The sequence below is a fragment of the Rhinolophus ferrumequinum genome, chromosome 5, assembly GCF_004115265.2.
Source record: "Rhinolophus ferrumequinum isolate MPI-CBG mRhiFer1 chromosome 5, mRhiFer1_v1.p, whole genome shotgun sequence".
Classification (NCBI taxonomy): domain Eukaryota; kingdom Metazoa; phylum Chordata; class Mammalia; order Chiroptera; family Rhinolophidae; genus Rhinolophus; species Rhinolophus ferrumequinum.
The window spans coordinates 9169733-9193208 of NC_046288.1; the positions used below are offsets into that span (position 1 = coordinate 9169733).

Below are 23476 nucleotides of genomic sequence, written 5' to 3' on the forward strand. Positions count from 1 at the left end.
AAGGAAACATAGGGAAAAAGAGGGGAAAAGGGGAGGGAAAGATGGAGTAAGAGAGGATCATCGATGACATTGAAATTGAGTTTGTGATTGAAGTCTTTCATTCATGTAGAGTGAAGAGGAAAGAACGTGAGGAGTCAAGAGATGAAGTCGAACATTTGTGGTTAATTTGCTTTTGAATGCAAAGGAGGCAATTTTGGGGAAAACAGTCTTTCTCTCAGTGCTGAATGTCTACTTACAGCAAGCCATCTGCAAAGCAGCTGTCCAACAAAGATAATAAGCAGGTAACTATAAACTCTTATTCGTCAAAAATTATTCTTCCCTTCCCTGTACTGTTTGCATTGGCCTTTATTTTCCCCTTAGTATATGGAATTTAAGGAAAAAAAGAACTTCTTGGGGACTTCCAAATAGCATCTTATATATATGGGCCGACACAGGTTTTCCTTTTCTACTAACTTTCCATTAAATTCAGAAGTGAAAGGGGTTTAGAAGTTAAAAAATAACGTACTGGTCTGATGCTTTCAATTATGAAAGTCATTCTGAAACAACATATTTTCATACCTCAGTAAAACTCACAGTACATTATGCCTGAAATGATAACTCTCCCTGAGGTCCACCTTGTGCTGCATCCACTCACCACCCCCAACCCCAGGAACTTAGCAATATCTTTGAACCAAAGGTAATAAAGTTCTGACTTGACCTGACCTATGTGTGCCTAAACCTATGGGACAATGCAATCTGCAGGGAAAGCACACCTGTAGTTAAGCCTGTCGTTGGCTAAACTCCCCACTGAGACATAGGGTACATATTATTCTTTAGCTGTGAGGGATGAACAAATACAGCAAGCTCTATATGGGTGAGTAGCAATACTATGCTTTATTTAGTACCAAAAAAAGTAAACATGAATGCCTATAGTGGCTTTAGCACTATTTAGTGGTCTCTCGAATAGCGTAAGTCTGCATTTTTGAAATACAGAAACAACAGTTTATTTCAAGCAAGTTCTTTTCCCCTAGACTGTGTTCCATGAATGTCTTCTACTTTATAAATACACTGTTCTGCAGTAAATCCTTTTGGTTTTTATTTCTGTAGAAGCAAGCTAAATGATTGTTATTTTCCCACTGTCATCATTTAGTTGAAGCCAAAAGAAACAGAGGTTTTAAAATTTTTAATACATATTTCTCTATGAGGCAGAAATTTGAAAAACATCTCCTGTAAGCTATGTGGTAATAATAACTTGCTATTTTAACCTCGAGATGCCATCTGCATTTCATAATGTAATTTCCCATTTCTGCAAGGACAGTGATGAAATGATCTGACCTTTACATACTACTGTTTGATTTCTCTCTCAGTGTTCAGTGGGAAAACTAAAATGATCTAAATATACCTGAGCCTTTTTTGGTCTTCTCTACCCAGAAATGGGTCCTCTAATTAGCTTCCCAACTCTCCCCACCAAGAAACAGTTGTCATGCTTCCCTCTGCCTGTTGTGGAAGACTGCCTCCCATCAGAGGATCCTGGAGTGGAGAGCCTTCTTTTTCTCCACTGGCAGAAAATCTTGGAAATTGAAAAATGACAGATTTAAGATTTTCTGAGTCTTCATCTTGGACTCAAACAAACAAATCACAACTGTAAGCAAATCTGACAGGAAAAATATTCTGTTGCCTGTTTTATGGACCATGACGAGGATGTCAATGGAGGGAGAAACAGGAACGTGGGCTCCCACCAAACAACCCTCGCTCTGCTGGGAGTTTTTGTGTTTTTTTTTTTTTTTTTTTTTGACATGTCTTCGATCATGGAAAGAATTAAGAGAAGATTAAGAGGTAAGGCTCTGTCCAGGAAAGTCATTCCATTGAACTGGAGCAAGAACACTTACTATTCCCCATGCTAATTATTATTTTTGAAGCCTGAGATTCAAAACTCAATCCTTTGGGGTGGGATTCCTCCTGACCCATCACTTAGAGAAATGCAAGAGCTGCTCTTACTACCACAATTCAGACTAAGAGTGAACTCTAAAATGGAAAAAAAATAAAAATAGATATTTGGATAAAATGAGGAGAGCATGATGTTGTGATTTATCATAATAAATATATATTTGGCCTGCGTCCCCTCATCTTTCCCCTTTTCTGGTACAAATCTCTTAAAATCCTGTGAATTTCCTAAATGAAGAGAGAGATAAAGGTTCTTTTGTGATGTTAATGAGTGACTTCTGGAAAGCACCTGAAGATGGGGGCTGGGTGCCATGACAGCTGGGACAGTTGGTGATTAGAGGGTTGGAACTTTCAGTTCCGGTAAACCCCTGACCTCCAGGGAGCTGAAGGTTAAGTTCAATTAACAATGGCCAATGATATAATCAATAATGTCTATGTCACGAAGCCTCCATTAAAAACCCAAAAGGATGGGTTTGGAGAGCTTCCCGGATGGTGAACATGTGGCGATCTGGGGAGAGTGGCATTCCTGGAGAGGGCGTGGAAGCTCCACATCCTTTCCCCATACCTGGCCCTGCCTATCTCTTCCATCTGCTTATTCCTGAGTTATATTCTTTTAGAACAAATCTGTGACCTAGTAAGTAAAATGTTTCCTTGAGTTCTGTGAACTGCTTTAGCAAAAAATAACCAAACCCAAGGAGGTCATGGAAACCACTGATTTATAGCCAGTTGATCAGAAATACAGGCAACCTGGGATTGCAACTGGCATCTAAAGTGGGAGGCAGTCTTGTAGGACTGAACCCTTTACCCGTGGAACTTGATGCTATCCTGGGTAGATAGTGTCAGAAAGGAGTTGAATTGTAAGACTCTCAGTTGATGTCCAGAGAATTGCTTCTTGTATGTGCAGGGATCAGCACCCACCCAGGCACACACACGTTGGAATTGGGTCCCGGAACACAAAAGAGGGGGTTAGATGTCTGGCTCTGACGTCAAATGGGACTGAGCTTTAAACACAACTCCAGCACAAATTAATCTTTCTGAACTCAGTTATTTATCTATGAAATTGGGATAGTTCCTATCTCTGGTGGCTCTTGTAAGAACTGATGTCAAGTATTTATTCTGGTACCCAATACATGTATGTATTCATTATATTTTAATAACTATTTCTTTTCAATTCAACATTAAGGGGTTTTTTGTTTGTTTGTTTTGTTTTGTTTTCCTGGACTAAATACAGAAGTATACACAGACTTGACTTGAATGCATTATATTAAAATTTAATTCAACGTGATTTTACTCAGCCTGCCCTGTGTGGAAGGCACTTCTTCAAAAGGCTCTCATTACAGGCAACCCTTGGCAGTTGAGGATATAACATCTCCTGCATCTCCTCTTTATTAACTACCCTGAAGATAAGAGACATGGCAACATTTTCTGAGATCTAAGTGTGAGTAGTATGCACTGTAAGGTCAATAAATTAGTTGTTCCAGAAAAAGCCACTGAATTAATGACATCTCAGCCAAGTGCCCTGTCATTGCCTCTGAGTGTGTGGTTGTAATCTTGAATTATATATACTATAAAGGTGATCAAAATGTGGGAATTTCTGAAGCTCTTACAGTGGATTGTTTGTAAATATCAAGTAAAAATCTCAGAAGGTCAAATTTCTCAATCAGGAAAGGTCTTAAAGAAAAACTTTCTCGTCTTACCCTCTTGCCTTTGGACAGAAGAGCCATATAAGCCAACTAGAACAGATATAATTATAGTTTCTTATTCTGAAAGTTTCTAAGGATGGACGCTTCCCAGATACTCTTCATAGCTCCTTCCAGCATCTTCTCACTCATTACAGTCAAGATGTTCTACCTTATGTCTAACCTAAACTTTGCTTCTCTCTTCAACTTAAGAGTTCTCTTAGAAGGAACATCAAATCCATTCTTTCTTCCTATTTCCAATAAGTACCTAATATAGCACTTTAAGTAACACCTTGTATACAACAGGTCCAATGTGATTTTAATCAGTGAAGGGATCAAACATTTTCATAAAACTGAAGACATTAAATAAGCCACTTCTTAATCTTCACAAAGTTTAACTCTGGGGTAAATAATACCAATTACTAATGTGTTTCATCCTAAGACCCATTTCGCTAAGATTTAACAATGTTTCCTAATCTTTGAAACCTCTTTATGTTAAATGTCATTAGAAATAATGATGCTTTATATCTAATTGATTTAGTGACCTAACTGCTACATGTAGAATCTGAAGCCAATCTTCCTGTGTGAAGTGGCAGCTCTATCACTTACTTTGGGTAAATTTCTTAATGTTCCTGTGCCTCAGTTCCTTATCTGTAACACAGACATAATAATGATACATACTTCATATGGCTGCATTATGGACTAAGTGGGCTAACACTTGTAAAGTGCTTAGAATGGTACCTGCTTTGTAGAAGTGTTCAGTATTATTATCATAAGACTCCAGGATGATTTTCCAGATCTTAAGATCCATATGCTATTAATGAATCCCTCTCTTTCTGAGTACTCTTGGTATCTTATCTCTATAGACTTCCCAGTCCTATTTTCTATGTCCGGAATATCCATCACCTTCCTACCTACATTATTCTCCTCTTAAATATCTCAAGTTGTTTGCACTTTCTTCGCTGTCACGTCGTGAGTTGTAAACTCATCTTCAGGGCCCTTTTCTTAGTGCTACTTGTGGTCAATGATGACCTCATGAAGGCGATTATCTTTTCATAACTTACCTTCTCAGTGAGATTCTTGGCTGTTCTTTGAAGGAATAAAGAAAATCCTACAATTTTAAATAACCTTCACAAATCCTAGAAAGTCTCTTTCCTCTCATGAAGTTCTTGGTAATCAAGAACTAAGCTGATAGATGATGTTTTTATTTGATTACCTCAAACTTTAGTGCAAAAACTCTTATTAGGTCATCTCATCTACTCTACCTAATTCTATTGTTGATATTTACATATAAAGCACTAATAATAGTTCCTGGTATGTAATAAATGCTCAATAAATAAGATGATAGAAGGAGGAGGAAGGGGAGGAAGCGGAGGAAGAAGAGGAAGAGGAAGATGAGGAAGAGGAGGAGGAGGAGGAAGAAGAAGAGAAGGAGGAGAAGGAGAAGAAGTAGGAGAAAAATACCAATTATTTTCCCCAAGTCAGGCAATATATTATCTCATCTAACCTTTAATTTATCACCATTTTAAAGATGAAGAAATTCAAGCTTTGAGTGTAATCATAAATCCTGGCTTTCCCAGGCCAGTGTTGGCTTACATTTCTTTTACCAGGTAATATTAATAGAGTTCCCTTTCATTCTCAGAAGTGCATATTTGGACCATAATTTACATGATTACTCTAGAGTTAATTAACGCCAAGGTAACAAGTCCTGTAAATGAAAGGGCTACAAGTAAAAGTAGAAGTCAACTCCAAAGCTCAGTTCTCTAGGCTAAACCCACGGAAATCCACAAATCCCATTTCTTCCACTTACGAGGGAGTAACACAAAATATGAAATTTAGAGAGGCATGGGAGGACGAGATACAGGTTGAAACTTTAAATTTGAGAGGTCTCAGAGAACCAAGAGAACATGATCAGGGGGAAAGAGGGGGAAATTCTTTTCTTTTTTTTTTCTGTCCGATCTCACAGAATAGTTTCAGAATTAGAAGTACTGTGAAACTCAATTGCATGGTGAATATCCCAATATCAAACAAAAATATTATTATATTTAATTAGGCATGGTGCGAATGTTGTTCCTGGTGTCCTGGCATTACAGAGGGAGGAATTCATTAAAAACCTAGAAAATAACAGACAAATAATAAAAACATCAGCAATTACCATTTATATAGTAATTTAAAATTTATACATCACATGCACAGAGCATATATTTGTATATGATTTGTCTCTTTTGATTCTTGCAGCCTGTAATTGAGAGCAGAAAATATTACTTCTATTTTACATGGAACTGAGAATCAAAGGCTTAAGTAAGTCATGAGATTTATACTTGAGAGTATAAATTAGGATACAACATCATCCTGACATTTCAAAGTGATTTAAAATTATTCAAAAATAACTGACAGAAGCACATTCATGGGGAATGTACTTAAGGGGAAAAAAACCAAAATTATATATGTCAGAAAGGGAGTGTCTGTTCTGAAAAAATTGCCAGTGTGCTGCCCACCAGAAACTGATTTTAACTATGAGATTCATCAGGTTGTTAAAATTACAAGACATTATCATTATTGTTGGCCAGTAAGCATGGATGCTACAACCTAGAGACAATGGAGCTGAATTTGTTGAATTCGCATCTCAGGCTACAAAATATTGGACATCACTGTCAGATCAACGCAAATGCTTTTTGAGTACAGAGGATCAGTGTGAACACTATTGCTGTCTCAGCACACCTCAGCCATTTTTTTCTAGCTGTTTCATATCAGGCCCCAAAGTCAGGAAACTGCTGACTCTGGACAAAAGTATACCTCCTGTTTCCCCTCTCTCCTCATATCTTTTTCACATCTCTGTCTCTTAAACAAATTTATTTTCTCATTCAACCATTCACTTCCACTCTGGTATAAATACAGGAATTGAGAACTAGCGTTATTGTTGCCTCTCTCAGGGTTATTTGCATTTCAGCAGGAATCAAAGCTGAAGATATCAAGATCTAATGATGGCATTTCAAACTGGTAGTTTCCCCACTTAATCTGAAATCACCTTCTGTAAATGTCCTCTATCTTCACTACCAACAAAGTACATATTTTGACTCAAAAACAAACCTCCACTCAATGACACTGAATAGTATTGAAAAGGAATAATGGCAATTGCTTTGTTTGAGTTTGGGTTCACGTATCTCTGTCCATTTTGCAGAACTAGAGGTGCAAATCCTTTCAAATGTAGAACAGCTGCATGGTGACTACACATAAACATAATTTATTAAGATATGCTTATGTTCTACGACAATGATTTCGAACACAGTAGGGCAGGTGCTATCTGGATATCCTGTAAAGCATTCTCTTCCACAATTTCAAAGAACCAGATTATGAAATCCCCTTCAAACTTCATGACAACACAGCTTGTGGGGGTGTCTCACAAAGTGGTGTTTTCATAGACATAGGAGATATGCACCAATAACTCACCAAGGACTGAATATGATTTTCCAGTTTTGTGAGTACATTCTAATCTCCAAATTTTTCATCCTGTCCTCTTCTCATTGCCAACTTCAGAACTTCTAAAAATCAGTTCTCATCACACTAAGCCAAAACTTTTCAATTGACAAACATTGTTAACCTTTATAGTACATCTTCTTTCTCTCCTCTCATCAGCCTTAACTCAGTTTGAATTGGAATATTTATTTTCATATTCGTTTCTTTGGGATGTGCTGAATTGTGTGTGTGTTGGGGAGGAAGTGGGGGACAGGGCAGAGGGGTGGTGATGTCAGTGGAAAGAATTATTTATCACCATTATCACATTTGTTAGTTGATTTAACACATTTACTAGTTATGACAAACTACTGTGTGTATGTAGAAATTTCAGACAAAACTTGACATTTGAAAGAAAACATACCATGTAATTGCAAGGATATAATTACAGCAAAAATGACTAAATAGATAAATATATAGATAAATATATATGTATTTCTGGATTAGACATATTTTTGACTTAATATTTTCAGACTTGATTAAGATATTTTAAAATCTAACCTATCTTATTCAAAACCTCTCCAGATTGGCTGAGGAAGGCCTTTTGATATGTTACCATTTATGTTTGATTTCTCTTCCTTTTAAATGCCATTCACTTTGGAACACATTAAAATTACAACTAAATTATAGAATAATCAACCTGGAGAACCAACTGAAGTCTAGCTGAACAGATGTTTTATAACTAAGGATATAAAGAAGAAGCCACATAGAGACTGTTAGAAGGGGTGGAGATGTGAAACAGGCCCCAAACCTCCATGTGGTGGATGAAAACTGGGAGGGATAGCTCAGTCACAGTAGTTCCACACAGAGAAGCAAGCAACCCAGCCCAATGCCAGCATCCCCAGCCCAGAGTACTGGTGCTGGGAAGAGGAGCCCCCACAATATCTGGCTGTGAAAAACAGTGGGGATTCCAACTGTCCGGATGAGACAGAAGCCTGTGGGAAACCCAGACATCCTCTTAAAGGACCCGCACAAGCACTCACCCTAGGCTCCAGCAAAGGGACTGTGATTCTGGGGATGTCAGAGACACATGGGGAGAGATTGAGTTGTGGAACTTTGGGGTGAGGATTGGAGGGACAGTCCTTATTTTCTCTGTGTGGACTTCTTCTCTCATGCAGCCAGCAGATGGGCACTATTTTTCCTGTGTTAAGACTGCCTGCACAGGCCAAATCTGAATCTGATTGGCTTGCTGAGCTCCGCAGCTCCTCCCTGCTGACTCACTGAGACCCGGCCTCACCCAACTTGCTTACCACACTGGGCTTTATCAGTGGCTGAACCTTACAGGAGCCAGCAGGTGGCAGCCGGCCTTCGGCTCTCCTGGCTTTTTGTGGAGCTACCCCAGACCTAGTACAGGTGAAGCCATCCTTGGTTTGCAGCGTGGCCTCCCCCATGCGCCTCCAGGTACTGCATAGGCAATGGCCAACTGTGGATCATTTTGTAGCTCCTACCAGGTAGTCTCCAGCCAGTCACAGGCAGTGGCGGCCCCGGGCCTGCACCTGGGCCCCTCCCAAGAGGCCCCAGAACCAACATGCCGAGTATGTGGTTGCAAACCACAACAGAACAACACCCAACTAGCTCCACAAATGGCTCAACCAAAGAGTTGTCACAGCAGGCACCAGAGTACAGTAGGATGATTCCACTCTATGGGTTCATCCCCGCATAGAGCAGCCTATAAGCTGTACACTTGACCAAACCCTACAGCCAGTCAGCCTGAGGGTCAATACCACCCACGGACATGCCAATAGCAATCAAGGCTCAACTATAACAGGAGGGCACACACAACCCTCATAAGGGACACACTTGAAGTAATTGGCTCAGGTGACCAGGGAGACTGTGCCACTGGGCCACATAGGACCCCTACTACTTAAGGTCACCTGGCAAGACTGGGAGACATAGCAGCCCTACCTAATTCAAAAAAACATATACAGAAAGGCGGGCAAAATGAGGAAACAAAGAAATAGGTCCCCAGTGAAAGAACAGGAGAAAACTCCCAAAAAAGAACTAAACAAAATGGAGGCAAGCAACCTACCAGAGACAGAATTCAAAACAATGGGTATTAGGATGCTCAAGGAACTTCAATAAAGAGATAGCAAACATAAAAAAGAACCAGTCAGAAGTGAAGAATACAATAACTGAAATGCAGAATGCACTAGAAGGAATCACCAGCTGACTAGATGAAGGAGAGGATCAAGTCAGTGATTTGGAAGACAAGGTAGCATAAACCACCCAATTGGAACAGCAAAAAGAAAAAAGGAATCCTAAACAATGAGAACAGTTTAAAAGGCTTCTGGGACAACATCAACGTAACAACATTCACATCATAGAGGTGCCAGAAGGAGAAGATAGAAAGCAAGGGATTGAGAATTTATTTGAAGAAATAATGACTGAAAACTTTCCTAATCTGGTGAAGGAAATAGACATAGACTCCCTGAAAGTATATAGAGTCCCAAAAAAGATGAACTCAAACAGAGCCACACCAAGACACATCATAATTAAAATGTGAAAGGTTAAAGACAAAGAGAGAATCCTAAAAGCAGCAAGAGAAAAGCAGTTAGTTACCTATTATACATGGGAGCTCCAATAAGAATGTCAGCCAATTTATCAACAGAAATTTTGTAGGCCAGAAGGGATTGGCATGAAATATTCAAAGTGATGAAAAACAAGGATCTACAACCAAAGGTACTCTACCCAGGAAAGCTATCATTTAGAATGGAAGGACAAAGAGCTTCCCAGACAAGAAAAAGCTAAAGGAGCTCATCACCTCTAAACCACTATTACAAGAAATATTACAGAGATTTCTTAAAGATGAAAAAAATAGATAAAAAATATGAATAATAAAAAGACAATGACTACATGGTAGCAATTGCATTCAATGTAAGTGGATTAAATGCTTCAATCAAAAACATAGGGTAGCTGAATGGATAAGAAAACAAAACCCTTACATATGCTGCCTACAAGAGACTCACTCCAGATTGAAAGACACACATAGATGGAAAGTAAAGGGATGGAAAAAGTTATTTCATGAAAATGGAAACAAACAAAAAATCTGGGGTAGCAATACTTACACCACACAAAATAGACTTTAAAACAAAGGGTGTAACAAAATACAAAGAAGGACCCAGTAATCCGTCGTCCTGGTATTTATCTGAAGAAACCCAACAAGCTACTTTAAGGGAATGTGTGCATCCATATGTTCATTGCAGCATTGTTTACAATAGCCAAAATGTGGAGATCTCCTGGGTGTCCGTTGATGGATGAATGAAGAGTATACAATGTAATATTGTTTGGCCATGGAAGGGAATGGGTTCTTGCCATCTGTGGTGGCATGAATGGACCTCGAGGGTATTGTGCTGAGTCGAGTGTCAGACAGAGAAAGACAGATGCAATGTGATTTTGCTTATATGTGGAATCTAAAGAACAAAATAAACAGACAAAATAGAAACAGACACATAGATACAGAGAACATTTTGATGGTTGCAGATGGAAGGGGGTTGGGGTAGTGGGTGAAAAGGAGGAAGGCATTAAGTAGTATAAATTGTGGTTACAAAATAATCATGGGGATGTAAAGTAAAGCATAGGGAATGTAGTCAATAATACGACAATAACTATGTATAGTGCCAGGTGGGTACTAGATTAGTCAGGGGATCACTTCTTAAATTATATAAATGTCTAACCATACGTTTTACACCTGCAATTAATATAAAATAATATTGAATATCAACTGTAACTGAAAAATTACAAAGGAGGGAAGGTGAAGGGGCATTAGAGGTCCAAATTTCCAGCTATAAAACAAAGTAGTCATGGGATGTAATATACAGCATAAGGAATATAGAGTCAATACTATTGTGATAGCGTGGTGCAGTGTATCTGACACCACGCTGGACTTATGGTGATCACTTCTTTAGATATATAAATGTTGAATAACTATGGTGTACACCTGACTAATATAATATTGTATAATCACTATATTTTTAATAAAAATCTTTAAAGCAACAGTCACAGGGGATGTAAAATACAGCATAGAGAATATAATAAATAATGTTGCAACAACTATTTATAGTGCTAACTGGGTACTAGACTAATCACGGAATCACTGCATAAATTATATAAATATCTAAATACTATGCTGTACACCCGAAACTAATATAAAATAATATTGAATGTCAGCTTTAATTGAAAAAAATAAAAAATAAATAAATGATATTCACATTGTAGTCATCAACTCGTTCTTTAATAATTTCTTAAATATTTCCAGAGATAGTAATAGTCCAGGTGGCAGTATGGAGATGATATTTTGAAAATGAAAAGCAGTCATTATTTTCTAAAGCTGATGAAAATTACATTTTTATGTGTGTGTACACATATTTTTGTACAGAGGTCTCCAACTTACCATGATTTGACTTACGATTTTTTGACTTTACGACAGTGTAAAAAGCCATACACATTCAGTGGAAACTGTAATTCAGATTTTGAAATTTGATTTTTTCGTGGGCTAATGATATGCAGTATGACACTCTCTTCTGATGCCCGGCAGTGCAGCGAGCCCCAGCGCCCCGTCAGCCACGTGATCACGAGGGTGAACACTGACGCTCTACAGTGTACTGTGTTGCCAGTACTTTTGGATATTGTGTTTTGTGTTTTCGCATCCCATCCTGTCTACATAATGCCCATCTGTGTTTTCTGCTTCTGGTGAAGAGAAGAAGAGGAAGGCAATTCGCTTGAGATGAAACTCAACATAGTTGCCCAGCTAATGTAAGTGTTCTGAGCATACTTAAGGCAGCCTAGGCTAAGCGATGGTGTTCAGCCATTTAGCTGTATCAAGTGCATATATAAGATATTTTCAACTTAGGATGGGTTTATTAGGATGTATGGATGTGTCACCATCGTAAGTCAGGAAGCACATATATATTTCATAAAGTGATTTTGTGTGTGTGAAACTGGCAGTCCCACGTGATAAAGTTGTTTCTATGGAAACAGGTCATGAATCGTGATCAACATAAAATAAAATTATAGATGAAGGCATAAGGTAGACCTGACAGAGAAACTATTAATTCCTAAATTTAAAAATGGAAATGTCATTATTACGCTTTCTTATGACTAGAAGAATTCTTTTACAATCCTAATGAATGTTGTTATTATTATTACGTCCATACAATATGCTAGAAGCTACATAGAGAGCATAAAAAATATAATACCGAATTTCCTGGAGATTACAAAATGTGGGGGAAAAAGACAAAGTTAATAAATAAAAACCTTATATAGGATAAAAGATGATCATTGTGTTATATTGGGTTTTTTGTATTTTCAGTCCTCATGTTTTCATTTGCCCAATATGCCCATTCTAGAGCAGAATTCTTTCCAGTGTGGCTACAGAGAAGGCCAGAGAAGAAAGATGATTTCCTGTGGGTTTTAAAGTAGGTCTAGATGTATTTGTGTAGGAGAGCATTGCAGGTGGTAGGAGGATGAAATGATGGCCTCTGACATGAGAAAATGTTCTAGGCACAGGTAGGATTTCAAATAAATATCATTGAACTGTCTCTGTGGAAACCACAGAACCGTTTCTCATGACTACAGAATTGTATATCATTCCCTTGAAAATAATAGAGCAGGAGAAAAAAACCTCCCCATGAGTCATGGAGGTTTAGAGTAGGCAGGGACCCTTAGCTTTCAACAAATCTATTCCCCCACTTTCAGGAAGATTCCCAAATAAACCCTCTCATTCAAGTAGGATTCACTCCTAGCAACTTCCTTGCTTGATTAACCCATTCAGTAACAGGAGCAACGCATCTAGCCTCTAACTTTTCTATTGTATTTGAAGGACCATAACCCACATGCTTTTTCAGCTGAGGTAGGGATGGAATAGCCGAATGTTAACAGCTACCTAAGTACCCTCTTCTATTTGAATCTATTTCTCTAGCTGCTTCTCTGCCTTCTTTGCCTAAATTAAATAATACAATCTATGAATAAGATTTGCTTAAATAGGTATCCTTTTTCCAGAGGACCATTTGTGGGGGACAGGGCTCTGTTGAATTCTTGTTTAAAATCATCCCCACGAGGCCATTCAAATGTTTCACTTTTTCTGCAAAGCTCCTGGGAGTCACTTTTTAATTTCCTGGCAGCGAAGCTTCATTTCTCAGGGCATGCTGTTAGTCTCACTTGTGCTGTCTGTTATACCCAGTTTCATTTCATCCCCAAATATGATTTCTACAAGAACTCACACTGCTTTCATGCAATTTCACATGAAAACACAATGTTCCAAAAGGACTCTGAATCATTTGAGGGACATGGTAGAGAAGAGAGCAGATGCTGTGTAAGTGGGTTCCCCACACATCTTGTCTTTCCACCTATGTGGTTTTATACAGGCAACTAAAACAGAGTACAAAGATCACTTCTCTGGGGGAATTTGAAAAGTATGATCCAAATCCAATCAGGGTCAAGGTCCTCCTAGATAAAGAACAGCTAGAGATGAAAGTGAACTGCTCTCGATTCCCTGATTTTGGCAGCACTCTTTCTCCATATCTCTAACCAACACATGCCAGCCACCACATTTATGGGCCCCGAGATTTCTCCCTGTAGAACTAGCTTTATTTGTGAACAGAACTAGAAGAGTCAGGAAGGAACTAGTCTTTTTCAAGATAGTTCCAATCGCTAATATTCTTAGTGTTTCCACAAGTACCTTATAACAAAATGATCTGATATAGTATATCCGTTTTTAATACTGGAAACATATTCCTTCACTTCAGTGGTGAACAAGATGGTTGGGGCTTCTTACCTATGTTCCCTCCCTGGGCAGATGGTGCACATGTGCCCATCACTCAATATGTAACCCTGCAGGGTATCCTAGGTTCATTTCCTCTCTAACCTCCATTATCCAACCAGTCACAAAATCCCTCTGATTTTCCTCTGTTTGAGTTTTTTTTTTTTTTTTAAACTTTTCATACCTAAATCTGCTGTTCTACTTTAGGTACTTATCATCTCTCATCTGGACTTTGAAATACCCACTTACCTTCTTAACTAGGAAGGCTGTCCCCAGTTTTAGCCTTCTCTACTCCACCCTCTACATAGCTGCCAGAATGATCTATCTGAAATGCAAAACATAGCGCCTGTTAAAAATCTTTACCAGTTTTCTTTATTTCAGGATTAGGACTTATTTCCTTAGCATACCAATTCCAGCATCATCATCGTCTCTCTCTCTCTCTCTCTCTCTCTCTCTCTCTCTCTCTCTCTCTCTCTCTCTCGTTAAACTGAAAGTGTAAAACATGTATAAGAATTTTTTTGTTTTTGAAATCAAAGATTTCTAAAGGACATATAAAGAACTGTAAGTATTCCTCACACTCATACTCCTAGTTCTGGGTCCACTTCCAAGAGAAACAATTACTTATTCCTTGGTCAGTACATATACTATATATGGAGAGAGAGAGAGAGAGAGAGAGAGAGAGAGAGAGAGAGAGAGAGAGAGAGAGAGAGAGGCTTACTTTTACACCAGTGAGAACATTCAATAACACTGTCTTATTCCTTCATTTTCGCATTTTGTCTTCTCACAACAGTGAATACCTGTAGTTCTCAGAATGCTCCATGCTGTTCTCAGGCACACCTGCCAATGCTTGTGCCCTTCCTTTTGTTTGGAAGCTTCTCATTTGCATCCTATACATGGTGCTAACTATTCTTCCTCTTTAAGATTCTTCTCAAGCGTGAATACTTCACCATGCTTTGGAAACCACCCCTTTGGGCTCCCACAGGATTCTGGACTCGCATGTCCCTATCATAGCAACTACTGTGTTGTTTTAAATAATTTTCTCTATACGTTGTCTTGTACATTATAAAATATGTGAAGATATAGAACATGTCTTTTTTCATATTTCCATCTCTAGGGCCATTTAGGACATGGTAAAATACTAATTGTTGTGTAAATTTGTGTTGATCCAAAAACCTCAAGATGAAGATAACTATGGATGTTTCAAAATCTTCCAAAGGGAAAAACCTTACTCTAGAAATGGAAATTTTAAATACAAGAAAAACACTGTAAACTCCACAAGGACAGACATCATATCTGTTTTACTCACTAGAGTAGTTGAATGAATGCTCTTGGAAAAATGGCCTTTAATCTTAACTATATAATACGATGACGGGTTTTATTGGGACTGCAAGGATGAGAATACCTTAGGCACTTAATGAAGGGGTAGCAGAAAAAACTACTAGCAGGAAAACAAGGGCTATGAGAATTCTAAAATGAGGTAACGATTCACAAAAGAAAACTCATGCATCTTTCTTGTTTTGTGGCCAGCCATTTTTTCTGTTATCACCTCTTATAGGAATTAATTATAAACCCTTTCTTGAGCATTTCTGTCAAGTGCCAAGTAATAGATTGTTACATGTTACTATTAACTTCCTTCGATAGATAGCAGCCAAGAGACTTCATGAAATCCATGATTTGATGAAAACAGAAGTATTCTAAAATGCAGGAACTTGATCGTGGTATTATGAAAAGTAGGATTCAGTGCTCTGAAAAAGTTTATTGGGGAAATGCTGTGCTAATATTTAATCAACTATAAATATTAATATATTATCTATTCATCTTCCTATTATCCTCAAAGATAATACTGTCATTTGAGTTATTAAAACTCAAATCATTTGGAAAGATTTAATACCATTTATTTTTCTTTTGAATTGTTTTACCTTTCTTGATAATGCAAGGTTTCATCCATGTGTGTTTTGAAGGTGTTATCAAGCATCAAACACAGAACTGATACTAAGCGATGTTCAGTTGAGATGAACATTTTGGCTTTACCCCTTGCTACCAGAATACGTGATAGAAACATTTTAGGTGGGTTGGATAAACACTGTGGGATACCCTGATCCTAAGAAGTAACAGTTTCCTTCTGTTTCACATTAAGTGCTGAAAAATGTATCATTTTGGCAGTAGTGGAGCAATGGTCCCAGTTTGAATACAATGGACAGTATCAGATAGCAATACTTCCAATTTGGTCTTGGCTCCAATATTCAATACAATATAAACAAGGCATTAGTCAAGTCTCATTTTGAAGATGATTGCATCAATGTTTCTTACTGCTGTCTTTGGAAATGTTTTTAACTAGGAAAAAAATAAATGATAATACCATGACCAACTAAAATGGTGACTCAAGAGGCCTCAGACTGTGCACAATCATTACTGCTGTGCTCCCAGGAAACTACCATCATTTGCATTCAACAGGAATTCAAAAGTGCTTGTTGATTGACACATTTAATAGGAGAATAAAATAGAATAAGATGGACTCTAACTGGAGAGTAAGATGGAAAGGAAGAATATTGATTTTGACAGAGTCTAAAATCTTTAAAGGTTTAAATTTATATCATAGAATATTTGAACTGCAAAGAGGTTTAGCAATTGTGTCATTTACCTTTATTTTGTACAGGAGAAGCTTGAGGCCCAGAGAAGTCAAACGACTCACTCAAGGTCCCAAAGCTAAACAGAAGGAATTATTTTTTCACTTGTCTAGCAGATAGAAGCCAGACCCCGGAGTTAGGATGCCTGGTTTCAAATTCTGGCTCTATAACTTCTAAGCAACTTATTTAACCTCCTTCAACCTAAGTCTCCTGCTCTCAACCTCAGCTTTTCCATCTGTACTGGGGAATAACAAGCTTTAAATCAAGGATTAAATGAGCTACGAATATGAAGAACTGGATAACCATACGTCATACATAGGATATATTCAATAAATATTACTATTTATTTCCATTGTATTGTATGTTTTAATACCCAGTCTGGCCTTGTAATCTTGGAAACATAGGCTTTCAAATGTGAACTCAACTTTAAAAAATCTGGATAGACTTGCTTTGATATGACTTAAGGTATAAAAAGATAATTCTGTTATCTCCAAACAGCAAGGCAAATGGAAGTTTTTCTTTTCAGTTTCTCCAGATGGTATAATATTGTAACCCAGCACCTAAAGGCGAGACCTGGTTGATTACTCATATAAGAGAAAAATGTATCTATATCTTTAACTGCTGATATCTATTCCTACCGTTAAATGGTACTGACCTATTTGCTCTTTTTGCAAAGGAATTCTGTTAGAACCTCATAGAATGCACTGACAGCAGCAAGAATATGATTAGGCTATTTTACGAAGCTATTGCGAGCTCCGCAGTGGGGGCAAAAACAGTTTGCAATATTCTCTATTCAGAAGAAGAAAAGTCATTGGTGTTCTGTGAAGCAGCGGGATGTCTTGTCGGGGTGTCAGAGCTTGGCAGTATTTTCACAGCCATCATTTAAGGTTGGCTGACTCATAAGTATTGACACAGTTAGGAGGATTGCTTATTCTTCTAAGTCAAGCCCCATCATTCAGGCTCTTGCCTTTGTCTGTCCTGTTGCTTATCATCAATTATTAAACTACATTTCCCTTTTAAACACAGCCACCTGTTTAACTATCTAGGAATTAAGAAGAACCTTAATTTGGAACCTTGAAATAATGCCATTCTTAGAGAAATTTAGGAGAAAAAATGTTCATTTCTTCATGATGCTAGATCTCAGAAAAATGGACGATAGCCTTGTTACTCCAAGCACTCTTCACATACCAGCAATTGCCGTCATCTAGGAGTTGTTAGAAATGCAGAATGTCCAACCCCATCACACACCACTGATTCAGAATTTGCATTTTAACACTTTAAAATTTTAGAGGATTCAGGTATGCATTCAAGATTGAGAAACACTGACTTAAAGAAATGGGTGAGGAGGGGAGGTATTCTGACAGGTGGTTGCTGTTTTGTGTCACCGAGAGGATGGTAATTAGACATAACTGAAGTATAGTAACAACAGTGGAATTTAATAACACTGGGAATTTAGTAAATTATATTTGCTTTTATTTTAGGCATTATTTATACAGTTGGCTCATTTTAGGTTTTTCAGTTGTTTTGTTGTTATTTGTAATGCCTGTAAGAGTATTCATTGTTGCATTTATCTATGCATGAAGGAAGAAAAGAAACAATGAATACATGATAGTTATCTACTACTGGGAGTGGTTACTTTGAGTTAGGACTCAATAGATGTAAAGTCTTCTGGAAGTGTTTCCTTGGACCATAGTTTCTTTAGATCAGGGACAGAGAGCTCTACTGGATTATCAGAAGCCACCTCTTTAATGAGAATGAACTACTGGTCCTTGGAATCTGAAATTCAAGAGTCCAACCACTTGTTTGCAGGTAGCTAATATCATGTTTCCCGGATCTAGTACAAAGAGAAGACTTGCTTACTACTAGGTCTGTTTTACTGGGTTTATATTAGCAGATGTTAGTGGTTTCTTTAAAGGGAATTTCTGGGGGCTACTGTCTCCTTTTTTACCCCATCTGCATCCTGTTCATCTTAGGAGAGAGAGAGAGGGAGAAAGGGAGGGGGGAGGGAAAAGGAGGGGGTAAGGGGGGGAGAGAGAGAGAGAGAGAGAGAGAGAGAGAGAGAGAGAGAGAGAGAGAGAGAGAGAGAGAGATATTGATCCCTGGTATATGGCTTCGTAGAAATTAAGGGTTTGAAGGGCTTAATATAACAAGAAATCGAAATCACAGTGGTTTTTTTTTTTTTAAAGATAATTGTTAAAAAAACACAAAAAAAACAGTATATAGTCACTAGAGCATGCACAATATATCCCATGATGCCGGAAGAAGTCCTTCCTAATTCAATCCATAATATTATTGCCTGAAAAATAAGTATTGCTCTTAAGAATTATTTTTCTTCTGCATCAGTGCTATTCTTTAGAGGTTTTACATTCACTGCTTAGTACCAACAATTCTCAATTGTAGAGATTTTTGACTATAAAAACTATTTTATTTTCTTATTTGGGAAAAACATTTTACATTCTGAAGTACATGAATCAGAAAATACTCGATGTTTTATGCTTGTCTTTGAAACACACAATGCCATAAACCAGTATGGAATTATATTTCACTTAGGGTAGCATAGGAAAATAACAAAAATTAAAAGAACCTAGTTTCAAACCCATTAATGTAATGTACAATTATTATGTTATTTTCCCAGCTGTGGAATGGGTGGATAATAATGGTAACGAATAAGAATATAAAAATGAGAAATTCTGTAGTAATGAATTTTAGTCTGAATTTCCCTTAAAGCTATTTTTATTGTATTTTTTGTCCATTCTTATTTTTTATTAATTTTGGTGAAATTTTCCTATTAAATAACCTCAAAAGTTACTGCCTATCAGGCTACTGAAACATGATTAATATAAGAAGCAACGAGTCTTTTCCCACAGATATTTCACCTCTACTTAAATTATCTAAAAATCAAAGTATATTATAGACCATTCTCGTAATCAGGGCTAGCCACCCAGGCTGTGTTTATGGAACCCTCAATCCTAAAAAATCCTCTGTTTCCATTTTTCTTGGAGTTATTTCCAATCTGTTTATTTCAATGCTTTCTGTTAGATGAGAGAAAATAAACCTTGAGTCTTGGTGGTAGCTATCATTAAAAGGAGAAACAAAGAAGAATAAGTAAATCAAGGTTTATTATTTTTCAGTGTTCAGTGCTTCCTATTTTCCCATATGTTTCTAACACCACTGTGGAAAGGTAATGGGTATTTTAGTAGAATGCATTTTTCATAGATTTGTCTGTTTGGTGAATATTTTTTAAAAAATCAAGTACATATGCATATGGTGCAGTGAGTAAATAGACTATATTATTCCATCATTAGCTATTTCCAGTGGCACTGCAATTAAATTCAATTATTTTTCTGAGCTTATGTATGAATTCAGTTGAACTACTGGTTATACGGAGCTTTTTTGTTGTGATGGTTGTTTTGGTTAACAGCAACTTCCTTATTCAATTCAAAAAAACAAAAAATAAAAATAAAACCTGAACAGGTGTTTGTAAACATAGTCAACAGATTTATATATTCTTTAAAATTCTGAAAATTATAGTACCCTATAAACTGGCAAAGATACTATTTCCCTTTTGAGCTTTCTGAATCCTCTCCTATTTTATAAATTTTCTATGTGGGTATTTACGAGGTGCTAAAATAAATGACTTAAAAGGAAAATATTATCATCATTAATCTGCATGATACAAACAACTTGTTTTTGTCTAATTTGTTCAGTTGCAATAGCATGGATTGGGTATGACTTGTATATGTGCACATATTATTACATTCTTCAGTGTTTGCATTAATAAATAGTGTGTTTTGTGTTACTTTGTGGTAGTGCTATGTATGTGAAGAGAATACTGTAAATTAGTCAGTTAAAAATTTTTGCCAAGTCAGAAAAATGTTCATTTGTGCATTGTTTTTTAAAAATTGTTTTTCGTTTTCCAATAAAACAATCAGAGAACTTATCTTAAAATAGTATTCCAAATAAGCTATTTAAAGTCAGGTAAGTTACAACTGTAAAATGCAGAAAATTAATAGTCACACTTTTTATTATAATCTCATTCAATAGATTATATTTATTTCTCCCCTGTCATAACCTTTAAAATTCTTAAACATTAACGTATTAATTCTTAAACCTTAGCATATTAAACCTTAGCATATTTCCTAGTAATTAAATGGAAAGGCAATTCAATAGCCTTTACAGCTATAGAGGATAAAAATCCCCAAAGTTTTTTTGTCTAAATTTCTGCTGGCACAATACTTTTTCGCTAGTGGAAAATAAATGACATTTTGCTCAGTAGATCTAAGCTGTTCCCTGGGTGGTTGGTTTTAGAAAAGCAACAGGCTTCTCCCCCTGCTTTACAAGGAGCAACAGTTAGAAACTCTTAACAAGTAGAAAACTGCTACCCCACAGTGGTCGGCAACAGCCAATAGAGAACGTGACAGCTATGATTTCAATTCATTTTGCAACAGCTTCAGAAAGGGAGGAGGAAAAAAAGAAAACAAAAGAATGTTAACCCTTTGAAATGAAAGGGTTGCGCTGTTACTATCGCCCCCCTCTGCCATCGTCCCTTTAATCATCAGGCTTTTCCGGCATGCTTAAGTTTCTAGGATAAAACAAAACAAACTCAGCCTATTTTGTTTCATCTTAAATTTGCAAGATGCAGCAAGACAAATTCATCAATCCCCACAAGGGAACAATACAAGCCTCTCCAGAAGCTGGCTCGAGTACTTTCGTATTAGCAAGCATGAACTGTCGTCTCAGCCTGTTGCTCCTGCCATACCGTATGCTAAAGACTGGCTAGAGGGATGGTACACTCAGAAACCTCCTCTGTGTGCTTGAGAGCTTGGTGGCGGGGCCTGGGTGGGTCCTGCCTCCCAGGCTGCGGGTACTTGACCTGGTGAGAAGGCGGCTGCTGACCACGGTCCTAGGACCCCAGTGCAGGCCGCGCGACCGCCGGCAGATGGTGCCCTCCGCCTCGGAAGACCAAAGGAAACCCTGCTAAAGTAACGCTCAGACTCCGCCCCACCCGATCCACTGCTGCCAGTAACCCGTCCTTCCCCAAATAGTGCTGAGCACGTTTCCCCCGGCACACCGCAGTAGCCTGTGTGTGTGTGTGTGTCAAAAATACAAACCAGGGGCAACAGAGTGTGTGTACCCGCGTGGGGAGCGCACGCGGCGTGGGACTCCCGGGCTGGGGCGAGATGACCGCCAATGAAACGCAGAGGGCACGGGGACCCATCCATTTCGCATCTGCGTAAGCCCGGCTGCCGGGCTGTCCCAAGCCCACTCACCATGTTCACTTCAGAGACCATGTCTATGCTGGCGACATCGATCCGCATCCCAACGTCCACGGGGGGTCCTGCCGGGGATGTGGGACACATGGACATTTTCTCAGAGTGGCAACAGGCTGGGAAGGGACGAGGGGCTTCCCTGCACTTACTATACTCTAAATGGACTCCCTCCACTCCCACCCACCCCTCCTTGCAGGGGACAGCCTGGGAAAACAGGTGTGGGCACACGCGTGATGCAGTGACTATGCAGAGAGGGTGTGCCGAGCTGGGGGAAGGTCGGCTCTGCCTGGGGTTCATCCACCTGCGACTGGGGGGGTCTGGCGTGTGTGTGTGTGTGTGTGTGTGTGTGTGTGTGTGTGTGTGTTCAGGGCGTAGGGCATAGTGCACGCTTACAAAAATGACATGCTTTTTTTTTTGTCATTTGTCTTTGACAAGAAAGGAAAACTAGATATGGGTTACAGGTTGAAAAAAGATGAAGCTTTACCTCCAAAGTCCGGCCGCAAGCGAATGTCATATCCTTTGAGCAATCTGTCCACTGTCTCTTTCACGTATGACATGTTGCTGGGCTCATTGGCGCTGAAGGGAAGAAGTAGGGACCGTATACAGAATGAGCACAAACTGCGAGCAGACATAAAAATAGACAGGCACACCTACCCCAAATAACAAGCTACATGATCCAGCAAACATGTAAAAAGAAAAACACCAAGAAAAAGGAGACGTTCAACAACAGCAGCTCACCTGTGTGCACAACAGACCATGGCAATCATCACAGGGAAAGAGAGAAGCCCCAAACTCTCTCGATTTTGTACTGTCCACATTACTAACTCTGATTAAAGAATTGTCTTTTCGGCGAAGATTCAAGGAATGCAACTTAGTCGGCGGCAGGGCAGTAATTCCCCGACTGGACCTGCGCATGCGCAGAGGGTGATCACTACCAAAAGACACCTTGTGCCTTGCAAACAATATTCCTAGTGGAACAGGCAACAGATTTCAATCCCTTTAAAGTTCCTGTTTGTGGTGCTCCGCGTCCTCCGGGTAGTCTGAGATACTCAGCTGTTTGCCTGCTGGGGATCCTGTGCATGTGTATACGGAGCTTTCTTCATGCATTGTAGGTTGCTGTGTTCTTTTCCTTTCTGCCCTCAACCTGCCTTTTTTTTTTTTTTTTTTTAATTCAACTCGAAAAGATTTGGCTAGGGCTGCCTGTGATTGGCACATTTTGTTGACAGTCACGGTGGTCCTAGAACTGGGAGTTTGGAGTTGTTTGGTCTCGTGTGTGTGTGTGTGTGTGTGTGTGTGTGTGTGTGTGTGAGAGAGAGAGAGAGAGAGAGAGAGAGAGAGAGAGAGAGAGAGAGAGAGAGAGAGAGAGAGAGAGAGAGAGAGGGAGTGTGGGGGTGGGGGACACAAGGGTGGGATGAAGTGAGTGAAGAGGAAAAGCCAGAGAAGAAGGGGCGGGGCGAGGAAACCCAGCACGTATTTGAAAACTCCAAGAATCAGGTCCCCTTGGAAGACGTTTTAGGACAGTTGGCTTAATGTAGTCCTTCTCTGTGGGAAGGAGAGGAGGAGGGGCGGGTCAATTTTTTCACTCCCTTTTCTTCCCTCCCTCTTTCAAGTCTCTCCAGGCATTGGGGTGGTGGGGAAACAAGCGATGAGACAGCATCTCTGGGCAGGCAATCCTTTTTCCAGGGCCATCTGCCACAAGTTCCACTT

General features: G+C 38.7%; 1 protein-coding gene across 1 annotated transcript in view; it reads right to left on the reverse strand.

The window, feature by feature from the left end:
• GABRB1 (gamma-aminobutyric acid type A receptor subunit beta1) overlaps nt 1-22667 on the reverse strand; it is a 366840-nt gene extending 344173 nt beyond the window's left edge. The window contains exons 1-3 of the mRNA XM_033106608.1: nt 22508-22667; nt 22254-22345; nt 21770-21837 (exon numbers count right to left, since the gene is read on the reverse strand). Of these exons, the coding sequence (XP_032962499.1) occupies nt 21770-21837; nt 22254-22345; nt 22508-22587 (240 nt within the window). The 5' untranslated portion in view covers nt 22588-22667. The remainder of the gene's footprint in view (nt 1-21769; nt 21838-22253; nt 22346-22507) is intronic.
• Between the last annotated feature and the right edge of the window lie 809 nt (nt 22668-23476).